At 34.9% G+C, this 13,657-nt stretch overlaps 1 protein-coding gene across 1 annotated transcript; it reads left to right on the forward strand.

The window, feature by feature from the left end:
- The first annotated feature begins 336 nt into the window (after window positions 1–336).
- On the forward strand, window positions 337–4,637 carry LOC145061299 (type IV inositol polyphosphate 5-phosphatase 6-like). Its single transcript, XM_079008737.1, has 11 exons — window positions 337–922; window positions 1,042–1,129; window positions 1,324–1,371; window positions 1,493–1,577; window positions 1,674–1,778; window positions 1,858–2,629; window positions 2,722–2,915; window positions 3,015–3,123; window positions 3,192–3,340; window positions 3,417–3,655; window positions 4,199–4,637. Exons 1-10 carry the CDS (start codon window positions 893–895, stop codon window positions 3,637–3,639), a joined length of 1,803 nt encoding a protein of 600 aa, XP_078864863.1. The 5' UTR covers window positions 337–892; the 3' UTR covers window positions 3,640–3,655; window positions 4,199–4,637.
- The last annotated feature ends 9,020 nt before the right edge of the window (window positions 4,638–13,657 follow it).

The raw sequence follows: 13,657 nt of genomic DNA on the forward strand, positions 1-13,657 counted from the left end.
ATTAAAATAAATAAAAAACGATGAATGAGAACAAAAATAAATTAGAATTGATGAGAATCCATTAAAATAACAATAGTTATGTGAGATTAAACGTATTCACATTACTAAACAACATATTCTCTATACGTCAACACAATAGTTGTTCATCCACATTATAACCTAGCCCTTTATATATATATATATATATATATATATATATATATATATATATATATATATATATATATATATATATATATATATATATAAAAGCAAAATGCAGTTTTAAAAAAATATCTTTTATTAAAAAAAAACTAGATTTTTATATATAAATTTGTCATAAATATAGGGGAGGTTGCATTAAATTACATATATTCTGTTTTCATCCTTTCTCCATTATCTGTAATTTGCTTTTAACTTTGGTTGGAAAACCAAATGGCCACCGTATTTTGTTGGTGATCCCATTGATTCACAGGGCAGCTGTTTCCGGTCAGTTGACCCACTTTGCCCCCACCACCTTGGGCCGGCCCTGAGAAACATTGCCATTCCTCTGTCCTTCCCTGCACTTTATTCCATTCAAAATCCTCGATTCCTTCTTTTGTTGCTGCGAAGAACGAGGGCATGTCTGGAGAAAGAAACTCTCTCACTTTAATGTTTGCCTCGGAATCTAACTAATCTCACTTCCACGCATTAAAGGAGATTGTCCCTCTTTGATCCTCGTGCCCTTAATTTCTCTGGGTTCCCTGTCTTTATTACATATAAAGATTTCATATCTACACACGCCGCAGCAGTTATAAGGATCAACATTGTGTTAATTAACTCAGGGGTTTGCCGACAATACGTGTTTCTGAACCGAGGAGGGTGAATTGGTTTCGAGTAGATTTCAGTCTGCATGAATTGGTAGGGAGAAGAAATGAGGGATGCGAATTCCAAAAGCAACAAGGTTTTAATTTTACTTGATTGTTGATTCTAATTCATTCATAAGATGAACTTTTTCGAGTTTAATTCTTGTTTTACTGTATGGGTTTTTGTGGCTGATCGTTGTTTTTCTCGTCTTTGAAGTTCTCTTGGTCGAAGAAACTGGTCCGAAAATGGTTCAATATCAAGAGCAAAACCGATGAATCTCAAACCGATAATGTTGTTTGTGGAGGTACGTATCTAATAGGCGAAATATTTTCAAACAAAGTCACTAATTTTGTTGTTTCTTATTTGCACACCAACTGTTTGTTTCAATTCTTCTTCCAAAATTTCGGTAATCATTTCATGTTTAAGAAAAGAGAAGCAGGTAACTGTTTCAATTTCACTAATTTGGTAACTGAAAAGCTTCATACTATATGATCACAGGTAGCTTCTGTGAGAGGGAACCCCCTGCAATCAAGAAAACCAAAACAGGTAAAAAAAAATTCTCAACATACTTTTTTCTCGATACAATCAAAGTCATGAAGTTAAACAATCCATCATTCATTGATTGGTGAAATGATTAACATATGGTATATATCACTTCAATGAACAGAAAAATCCAGCAGGAGTACAGAAGCTCGTAGGTGGTCAACAGTTGATCTTGACCACCCTCAGATCATAAACATACAGAACTATAGGTATCCTTAACTCATATTGATTCCCCCTTTTTGACTTTCCACTTATGATTTCTAATAATCATTTACTTATTTTCGACCTTTGAATTCTTGAAACAGCATTTTTTCAGCTACATGGAACGTAGGAGGAAAATCCCCTTCCAACAAAATGAATCTTGATGATTGGTTACATGCTGCTCCTCCTTCTGACATTTACGTTCTTGGGTATGATTCAAGTTTCTATTTTGACTTATGAGATTTGAATTCTAGATAACTAACTTCAATTCTTGATTTATACCTTCAGATTTCAAGAAATAGTTCCTCTAAATGCAGCCAATATTTTAGGAGCTGAAGACAACGGCCCTGCAAAAAGATGGTTATCTCTAATACACAGAACCCTAAACAACCGTCCAGGTGGCGGAAACGGGTGCTACACACCTTCACCTGTTCCCGATCCGGTGGCTGAATATGATGCTGATTTTGAAGGATCAACAAGACACAAAAACTCCTCATTTTATCATCGTCGTTCTTTTCAAGCACCTCAAAATGAAAATTACCAGTCAACACCGCCGACTCATCTTGAGCGGCGATACAGTGTTTGTGACCGAGCAATCTTTGGTCCGAGACCATCTGACTGCTCGAGTCACAGACCGAGTGACTATTCGTCATCCGGTCACAGGCCGAGTGATTACTCGGCCAGTCACAGTCACAGACCAAGTGACTACTCGGTCTGTAACAGTAGTTACAGACCGAGTGACTACTCGTCTAGTCAGCGGCCGAGTAATTACTCGTGGAGCCAAAGACCAAGTGATTATGATGATTATGGCCCCATGGAAGATATACCTAATCCTAATGGTAATGGGAATTCTTTCTCACCAATGTCAAATTGGGGAGCCAATAGTGTTGAAGATGGGTATAGAGTGGGGCCCACCCATTCAAGTTATTGTTTGGTTGCAAGTAAACAAATGGTTGGTGTTTTTCTTGCGGTGTGGGTGAAGAGTGAATTAAGAGAACATGTTGGAAACATCAAAGTGTCTTGTGTTGGTAGAGGATTGATGGGTTATCTTGGAAATAAGGTATTAATCTCTATGGACATATTTTTTTTTTTATAAAAAAAAATTGAAATGAAACAACGGGTATTGATTTTGTATTTTGTATTTATTTGCAGGGATCCGTATCCGTGAGTATGTTGTTGCATCAAACAAGTTTTTGCTTTGTGTGTAGTCATTTGACTTCTGGACAAAAAGAGGGTGATGAACTAAGAAGAAATTCTGATTTCATGGAAATTGTTAAAAAAACAAGATTTCCACGTGTCCAGGGCATAACAGAGGATAAATCCCCAGAGACAATACTCGAACACGAGTAAGCACACAAATTATCCTCCAAATTTTTTTTCTTATTGTTCCAACTTTTATACTCTTAATAAGATTCTGATAAAGCTAATTTCTACATTCACTTCAGTCGGATTATATGGCTTGGGGATCTGAATTACCGAATCGCCCTCTCTTACCGCTCAGCAAAAGCACTTGTTGAGATGCAAAATTGGAGGGCATTGTTGGAAAAAGACCAGGTATGCAACATCATGTTCTACTTTCAAACATTTTTGTCAGCTGATTGATTTTTAATTTCTTATTGCAGCTGCGAATTGAACAAAGAAGAGGGCGTGTGTTTCAAGGATGGAATGAAGGGAAGATATATTTCCCTCCAACATACAAATACTTAACTAATTCAGATCGATATACAGGGGATAACTTGCACCATAAGGAGAAAAGAAGAACACCTGCATGGTAGGGATTAAGGATTATTTGTATGAATGAATGAATGAATGATTTATATATAATGGAGAATTATTTGAATGTGAAGGTGTGATAGAATCTTGTGGTATGGAAGAGGTCTACATCAGTTATCATATGTTCGTGGTGAATCGAGGTTTTCAGATCATAGGCCAGTATACAGCTTATTTTGGGCTGAAGTTGAATTAGTTCATAGCCGTTATAGAAGAAGCATGAGTTGTTCTGGCTCTAGGATTGAGGTGGAGGAGCTTTTGCCTTATGCAAATGGCTACACTGAACTCTGCTTTTTCTAACCAATCACACCAAATGGTATGTATGTATATGCTCTTGCTTCCCTTCATCTTCATTTAATCATTTTCATCATAAATATTTAAATTTAAACCCCCCTTTGTTACGCAATATTGGACATAATAGTTTATATTGTGCATTGGACTGTAACCGAGACATGTAATTGAGACAGACTGATGTCAATGGGACAAAAATGTGTTACAAGGTGGGACAATGTCACGATCTCGATCTCTCGTGTGTGCAAAAGACTTAAATGCCCCCCTCATCCTTATCATCGAGAATTTCTCTTAAAAGCTTGTTTAGTCCGGTCCAATTTCATCCCATCTAACAAATTGCATTTGTTAGACTGGACGAGACTGAACAGGTTTTCTAAGGCTATTTTCGATGAAAGGATGAGGAGGGTATTTACGTCTTTTAACCATACATTGTCCGACCCTGTACCACATTTTTTGTCTCGGTGATATCGGTCTCAGGATGTCAAATGCAGTACAAAACCATTCATATGTTAATAAACACAAATCTTGAAAATTCTAATTGTTTTTTTTTTTGTTCATGTTTATGTAGGGGTAGATGGGGAAAATGGGATGATGAGAGATGAAAAGGGGTGTAGATAAGATAACTAACTACAAGATACAAGATGTTAAATTTTGTTGGTAGAATTAATTAATTTGATTTTGATGTAAGTTTAGAAATGATGACACACATGTCTAAGAAACTTGAGTATAGTCTGCCCAAATAAGGGTATGCAGACTCTGAAGATTCTTTAATTGTTGTTAGGATAGGAAGTAGAAATGAGTAGTAATAATGATAGCGATTAAAGCATAGAATATTAGAATTGGTTTGTTTATGGGGTATCTCTCTATAGCCTGCTTTTTCCTGTCTAGGATGAAAAGGACATTAAAGTAATTTTGGTGGGAGGTAGGTAAGCCTTTTGCAGAAACTCATATCGCTTTTGTTACTCCCTATATGGCAGATTTTTAATTTTGATTTTGATTTATTCTTTTGTCCTTGTGTTCAATTTTGGTAAGCAAAAGTTGTACAATGTTGGTTAAAGACTAGATATAATATATTATTCTCTAATTATATATATTGTATAATATTTTATTTTAGTTTGGATTTTATAAGTTAAAAAGTTTGTATTTGTTTGGGGAAATGGGAATTTAAATTTGTCCTTTTACGATTGGTTAGCTACCAAAGGGCAAGAGTGTGAGGAAGGTAATCATTTGGTGCTTTCACATGTTTCTCGATTTCTTCATTTTTTATTCATTGCTCAAGTGAAGCTTTAAACAACAAAACAAAGTTAGATCTGACTTATGATAAAGTAACACTCTATAATTAACAATTACAAAATATGAACTACTTTTTTTCATAATATATTGCTAATGTCAAATTAATTGTATTTTACTAGTCTTTTATCCCACTGGTGTAGTGAGGACCTAAAAAACGATAAATAACCTAAAAGAACAAAACCATGTAATATTGGTTGTTAGAACTCGTTATTATAGGGAACTTTGATTGTCAATTTTATTCAATTGAAATTTACTCCACTTTGTAATAAGAATCTAATTTTTTTTTAATAACCTACTAAATACAACTTAATATAAATTTTAATAACCTACTAAATACAACTTAATCTAAAAAACCATGTAATATAAATTTTAATAACCTACTAGATACATAACCTAAACAACAAATCATGTATTATTGATTGCCATTTTATGATCTTAACTTAATAGTATATAAATAAAAGTGAGAACTCTTTATTAACTAAAGAACAAATCATGTATTATTGGTTGTCATTTTATGATATTAACCCAATAATATATAATTAAAAGTGAGAAAAAAAAATTCTTTGGTTGGTTATATAATTGTTTTTATAATCCATATTTAATATGATTTCATACGACTGTTTTCGGTTTTTTTTTTTTTTCATTGTTTAACATTTTTTTAGATATTTGATAATTTTTTGAGCTAAGTTAAAGTCGGATATTATTATTAAGTTAAAGTTTTTTTTAATAACGTTAAAAGTGCCCCTTAAAATTCTTAAATCTTTGTTTATCCATGTAAAGATTTTGTTGGATTGTGGGGATATTTTAAAAATTGATCATAATACCCCTATGAACTATAAAGTTAGGATGATTTCATAAATGCTCAAAACTTATTTAAAACTTTAAAGTTGCAATGTGTCACTTGTACAGCACAAATCGTCAATAAAAATCTTATATGAACACCACAAGATCAATGAATGTAAGAAAAAACATTGATCATGATTAATCTTAAAAATTAAAACAAAAACAAATCACTTATGGTTGTTATTTGTTAACCTCAAAACAAAAGAAAAACCATCAAATCAGGCTCGATTCTCTAGATATGCTTCGTTTCCTTCATGTTTGTTGGATATGTGGTCCTTGTTCACAAATCAATCAACTGTTGTTTTGTTTCTTTAGGCCAAATGCAACCGGCAGACAAACTTGTGGGATGTCATTGCCGTTGTGGTGTGACTTGCTCCAACCAATCGGCAAGATAGTGTGTTATTTGGTAAAAAAAACAATATTGACCCAACAAATTTGTTAAATATTAATATAACATTTATTATATATTAAAAGATTTTGTTTTAAACACACACATACATGTTTACAAATTTGCGGAATAACCTACAAACAAACTAGTTAGACCCATCATGTGATAGTAAGACCAACCTAGTTAGACCTATAATGTGATAGTTACACCCATCTTGTGACTTGTATATTCTTAATATAGTCACATGAATATATGCCCTAACTAATGAGAAGCTCTCGAACTTTATGCGAAAGTTATCCGAGTTTTTTTTATCAAAATTGGATGATTGAAAAAAGCATTTACCATTCTAGTGTGTATTTTTAAAAATATTTACCAAATTAGTACTATCTCTATCTAATATCTAATATTTGTTGTTTATTCTTTAAATTTAATCTTAAATATTTTTATTAGTGTTATATATTACATAATAAAACTTATAATAATGAAAAGACATTTAAAACACAATCCATTCATATATTTTATTTCAAATATTATATAACAAAAACAAAAATATTTAAAGTCAAAATTGAAAAATAAAGACTCTAAAAATCAAAAACAAACAAAAGTATAGATGGAGAGAGTATTTCTTTTCATTTTTCTTTACTTTTCAGTTTTTCTTAATATTTTTTTTTTAAATATCCGATTTTTCTTCCTTTTTTATTTCACATGTTTACTGTTTTTTTAATAACAGTTTTTAATCGTTTTTTATTGTTTTTTAAATAACAGTTCTTTTACTTATTTTATTTCTATTTTTTTTTACATATCCGTTTTTCTTATACAAACATTTTACCATTAAATATTAGTCATCATAAATTAAACATAAAATATAAACATACAATATATTTTAAGGTATAAAAACTTCAATATTACACATACAATATTTTTAATGTAAAAAAACTCAACATTGTTTGTTACAAAAAGAAAAACACCACAATACGTTCGAATTTGAACTGGTAATAAACCTGTAAAAAAGAAAGATAAAATAAAAGAATAGCCACAACAATACCATAAAAGATATTGTCTTTTTAATTACCTTGGCTTAATCAGACATCATTTTTTATTATTGCCCGGTTGCCAATAAATTCCACAAAGATTGACATTTCTTCCTTCTTTAATATCCATACCATTTTTTAGGCTTGTTGAACGAGGACGATCTTTTTTAGTCCGTAATAGTTCTAAATTTAGAAGTAATTCATTAAATAGCGATTGTGGCCAATACGCTTCACGTTTGCAATCAATTCAATCTACAAAAATATAATTAAAAAAATTATGATAAAATTCATCTACAAAACAATTAAACAAATGCAAAAGTTGATCAACAATTCATCCTAACTAGTCATGGTAACAACATAATCAATTGTAGAAAACTGAAAAAAGAAACGAGCAGGATGAGTCGAGAAAAGCTTTACATACATTGAAACTGTGTTGGGTATGAATCGATTGTTGACGACAAGTTGGGGAGCCGGCAGGTGGCCGGCGATAGGTGGAGGAGCCCGCATGTGGCCGACGATGGGTGGAGGAGGCTGCAGGCGGAGGAGTGACAATGAAGTGACGGGAGTAGAGCCCTAGTTTGACTGTTTGCTTTTTTTTATTCGGCGTCCTCGTTCCAGCGTAATCAAAAGAAATGTGTTTTTTATAATAATAATAATAATAATAATAATAGTTTTCAATTTAAAGTAATACTATTTTGGTAAATATTTTGAAAGGTATGTTAGTTTAGTAAACAGTTTTCAAATAATCTTCTTATAGTTAAAAACTTCAGATTATCTCTACCTAATCTTTGTCTTTTCCTGTTACAACATCAGTGGTGATGCCCTTCTGCAACAAACATAACCCCTCCTTCCAATGTTCAACATTAACCCTAACCACCACCACTAGGGGCGGAGCTTAAACAATTAATTTGGGGGAGCCGAAAGTATTATAAATTAAAATTACCGTTCTTACATACAAACAAAAAATATTTTTTTTTCAGTAAATAAACACCAAAAATGCCTAGAAAAAAGAATTGCAAATCAGTATGATGACTTTTAAGGTCTTTAAAATCATATATTACTGACTTCGAATCAATGTTTTTAACAATTTCTTTTTCTGTGTAAATCACCAAGTTGATTGTGAGAAAGTTATCTGACATCTTATTGCGAAGACGGTTCTTAAATATTTTCATTGCTAAAACTCCCCTCTTTGCTGTTGCGGTAGAAACTGGAAGTGTCAAGATTAACCAAACCACTCTATTAAGCAAATAATATGTCTCACATGTCTGAGTTTCCACAAGAACCTTGCATAAGTCGGCAATAGTTGATACACCACTTAGCCTGAGATTCTTTATCATATCAATATTAAAACCTACAATTGACATCATAATTGAATTCTCACTTGCTCCGTAAAATCTTCAGGATAATATTTCTCAACAAGAAGACAAATTTGATCAACGTTGATCACTTTATAGTGTTCTTTTGAGGCTAAAGTAGAACTAAGACTTACCAACTCCATCGCCTGATCATTGAATCTATTATTCACCTCATGTAAATGTTTCTCCAATATGGATGTAAACAAATCTACTCGATAAAAATGTTCAAAAGTAACATCATTATCTTTCTTTCGAGGCCAGTATCGAATAGAAGTATATGGAGCATTCATATCCAACAAATATATTTGATGCTTCTCACAAAAAAAAATTTACGTGTTCAAGTAAAGAATCTCATCCCTTGTTTCTGAAATCATTTAGACCCTCCTTTGTTGTTGAAACTAACTCCATGGCATTAAGAATATATTGGGATTTCTTTTGTAGAGCTTGAGAAAGTATATCGGTTTTTCCCATTACTTCTTTTATCAAGTGAAAGAATAAACACAAACTCAAATGATTTCATATAACAGAAAATTGCATCCACATATCCACGTTGAGAATAAGTAGCAGATATGTCATCAATTATTTCATGGAGAACAACACGAGTACAATCAAACATGTTAAGCAAACTGCAAACGGAACGAAAATGAGAATCCGAATGTGTCTAACCAACTCTTCTTAATGTCCCAACTTGATCCAAATTCGATTTCACCAAATTCCAATAATTGTTTAATCTCATTTGCCTTTGCCTTGTATAACTCATCATGACACTTACTCGAAGCACAAACTACATGAATTGTAAAAATTAAGTTTTTAAAAAATTGGTGTATGTGAATAATTTCCCTTAAAGCAACCACCAAGATTATACATATGAGCAAGTTTAGCCACTTATGGATACTCTTTAAGACGCATTTAGAGAGGTCCTAAATTCATATAAGCTCGTCTTACTTGTTCCTTTAAATTAATTGGATAATCCCACATTTATTTTCGTTTAGCGGGATCTTTTTCTAGATGCTTATGATCCACTTCATTAGGATTTGATTGTGTAGCTTCAGAAGTATCATTCTATTGTTGTTTTTCATGTTCTTGATGTTATGGATCATTTGTTAAAGCTTTGTGACGTTTACTCTGTTGATTTTCATTATGAGTTTCTTCATCATCAACATTTCTTTTGAAAAAAGCATCAATGGTTTTCATTATTCTCATGATTGTATCTATAAAAATCAATATGGGGGAACAATTCATGCAATAAAAATAAAAAATTAGACAAACAAAAACAAGGCTCATCACTCGTCAGCTTATTCTAGACAACATTAGCAAAAATCCGCCACAATTCATTTAACAATGTGTGAAATCCTAATTAGTTGATTCCCAAATCACAACAAAAAATGGAAGTGCAATGCTAATAATTATGAGATCTAGAAGGGTAAAGTTTCTAACTTTACCCCTAGGAACCACCGAAATGGGTCCAAGTCCAAACCCTAGACTTAAAAGAATGAGGGCTTAACAATTAACCGCTTAATACTCAAAGACAAAGCCTCAAACTGCAAATCTGATACTCTAGAGCTGGAAGACCACATAAAGTTTCCAACTTTACGCTCACACATGAGTAGAAGAGGCTCAAATGCTCAAAAAGGGCTTAATAAGGGACTTAAAGAATGCATGATGTAACGACCCAATTTTCACATCCAAAATTTTCATTTTTGATTAAGTGATTTGCAAAACATTTGTAACAAAATATCATCCGATCATATCATTTAATAAAAACATGTCTCCTATCTGAAAACCGAATCGTAAAAACATAATAACGTCAGAGTACAAATCCCAGAATAACTCTTAGTGTGGAAAACAAAGAGTGTGTGTATGATGTGCCGCTACCACGCCAGCTCCTTCCCCTTCGCTGAAGAGGTACCTGAAACCAAAACTGTAAACTGTAAGCACGAAGCTTAGTGAGTTCCCCCATCGTACCACATACCATACAATCACATAGCATGCATACTGTCGGGCAACTCTGGGGTGCCCGACCTACCTGGTACGACCATTCTGGGGTGCCGACCTACCCGTACGGCCATTCTGGGGTGCCGACCTACCCATGTCAAGCCATTATGGGGTGCTGACATACCCGTCGGTCCTAACAACCGACCCTCGGGGACTAATCCACCCCTACTGCAGCTATCACATATATCATAACATAAACATACTATGAAACATATCTGGGGTGTCCGAACTACCCTTCGGTCCTAACAACCGAACTTGGGGACTATTCCCCTCCTACTACCACTATCACATATAACATATCATGCCAACATATAAACATATCATCACATACCGTCAGACATATCTAGGGTGTCTGACCTACCCTTCGGTCCTAACAACCGAACTCTACTACTATCACATATAACATATCATGCTAGCATATAACATATTAGGTAGTAGAAAACCTAGATGATATCACAAAGACAATCATCTAACATACAACTCCTACTAGTGGGCCGACATTGTGGCCGTAGACCCACCGTTATTGGAACCTCGTAGTAGCTGCTGATCTGTGCGGGAATCCTCCGACTGCTGTCGTTGCTGCTCCGAAAATCCTCCGGCTATAATTCCCACAAAACACTAAGTCATACATTGCTAACTGTTCTTAGGGTAAAATGACCATTTTACCCCTGACCAAATCAAAGTCAAAGTCAACTTCTAGTTGACCTGACTCGTCGAGTTGGCTCGTCAACTCGCCAAGTCCCTATCCTTCCATTTGTCCTTATACCCGTCTCTACTCGTCGAGTTAGGCGATGACTCGACGAGTTTTCCTTCTTAATGAACATCGACTGAATCCTCATCCGACTCGTCGAGTTGTATGAAAAACTCATCGATTTCATCTTCAACTGATACACAAGTCCTGTCCTTGACTCGTTGAGTTGTATGAACAACTCGTCGAGTTCATCTTCATCCTTAAGAAGATTGCCTTGGACTCTCCGAGTCTGCTCATGCACTCGCCGAGTCCCATGAACTTCCAGAACAATGGCTGTGACATCCCCATTTTCATGGCCAGAAAAGACCGATTTTGTTTATGCTTTGTAAAAATCAGAGTACCTCTTTTAACAAAAATGTTGCGGAATTTGTTCCCAGAAAAATACGATAAATACGTTATCAAAACATTTTCGAAGAAACGTATTTTATTCATTTTAAAACATTTGGGATGTCATTGTCAATACAGGAACATAAGCATAAACGGAACTTACATTTATTTACACTAGTGATCTACATCTCTTTAATCTCTCAGTGTAATGTCACTTCATATCGACACCTGTGATATAAATAAGCTGGAGTGAGTCAGGTTGGGAAATCTGGTGAGTACATAGGGTTTTCAACCCACAATAATATAATTATTATGCTCAATCATCAAACAATTAACCCAATTACCCATCCCCATTATCTTCTTTATTCCTAAGTACCTTCCCTAAGGATTTATCCTAAGGGTCATCTCCTACATCATATTTACCTCTCATCTCCTTACATCGCATTTCCTTATATGTTTGTTCCTAAGGACTCTCCCTAAGGATCATCACCTACATCGCATAGAAAGTATTGATTCAGGGATTAATCCCTCAGTACGTGCCCAACAAGGGTTAGGGTATCATCGCATGAATACGTAGTTACAACATCGCCTGAACTCGTAATTCATAGTAAGGGGTTAGAGTATCATCGCATGAATACGTAGTTACAACATCGCCTGAACTCGTAATTCATAGTAAGGGGTTAGAGTATCATCGCATGAATACGTAGTTACAACATCGCCTGAACTCATAATTCATCACCTACAGGTTATGAGCCTGCTGGTGTTTCCACGGGGTTGTCTATATTAGTCTGTGGTCGCCATCTATACTCTGGTAGATGACTACATCTCCAAATTGTCGGACAAGGTTGTAGTATCCTACATCACCGATTCATCATCACCTATCTATCCTCACCTAAATTATCATCACCTATTTCTCATTATTTTATTTCATCACACACCAACTATTTCATCTACCCATGTTTTATCCCAACATATTAGTAGATATAAATATACAGTTTAAATCATTTAAAACATGTATAAAACGTTCATCCAACATAGACAGCAAGTATTCAGATAATATGCACACATAGCACGTAGTTTATATAAAATACTTCATATTTATGTGTAAGATGAAAGGGACAATGCACTCACCTGAAAGGTGGTGACTCAGCACTCGGACAACGCTTCGATACTCTCAAAACGATATTCCTTCGATAAAACAGCGAATTTTATCGAAAACCGAAACTTAATTGGAGCAGCGTTTCGAAACCGAAAGACACTTTTTCTCGGAACTCCGGGAGCCTCGGGGCTTCCCTCGGGAGCTAAGGGGTTTAACTAGGGCTTAGGGGGGGTTAGAAACCCTAGAGAGAGAAAGAAATCTAGAGAGAGAAGGAAAATTGTGTGAGAAATGCGGAGACCCTCGTCCCTTTTTATACCCTGCGAGGCCTCGGACTACGCTGGGCGTAATCCTTGGCTATGCGGGGCGTAACTTCGAATAAAGCAGACAGGCGTGTTCCAGCTGGCTCGCACTCGGACAAGACCCGGATAAGACCGAAGCTACGCGGGGCGTACCGAACCTCGTACGCGGGGCATAATGTGAAGGCTTCGTGGCATGATCCGAAGCGAGGTCTGATCAGCGATGGAGGGTCCGGATGTTGCCACGTCATCTCAGTTTCACAAATTTCCTTCTCGACTTCTAAAAATCATAACTTTCGCATACGAGCTCCGTTTTTGACGTTCTTTATATCCACGCAAAGGTGGGAACGTACTCTACAACTTTCGTTTAGAATCCGTCGGCTAATTTTGGCTCGATTTTAAATTTTATATTATTAACAGGCCGGGACAGGATTGGTCCGTTAAATTCTCATAACTTCTTCATTCGATGTCCGTTTTCGCCCATCTTTTTCTGGTTACGCTACTCTTAACGAGATCTTCGATTCTCGTTCAGTTCGTGTTGGCTAAAAATCACTCGATCTAATATTCGAATTTCGGGCTGTACACTGCTAGTCCGAAACTTCGAAAAATCATAACTTCTTCATACGAAGTCAGATTTGGGCGTTCATTT

This window comes from Lactuca serriola, chromosome 7 (genome assembly GCF_051521515.1).
Source record: "Lactuca serriola cultivar US96UC23 chromosome 7, Lser_US96UC23_V15, whole genome shotgun sequence".
NCBI classification, from domain to species: domain Eukaryota; kingdom Viridiplantae; phylum Streptophyta; class Magnoliopsida; order Asterales; family Asteraceae; genus Lactuca; species Lactuca serriola.

Excerpts from the sequence above, each read along its gene's own strand:
- LOC145061299 (XM_079008737.1), top strand. The coding sequence starts at position 893 with ATGAGGGATGCGAATTCCAAAAGCAACAAG. Across the intron at positions 1,779-1,857 it reads TCTGACATTTACGTTCTTGG|ATTTCAAGAAATAGTTCCTC; the intron begins GTATGATTCAAG and ends TTATACCTTCAG. Across the intron at positions 3,341-3,416 it reads AAAAGAAGAACACCTGCATG|GTGTGATAGAATCTTGTGGT; the intron begins GTAGGGATTAAG and ends TTGAATGTGAAG.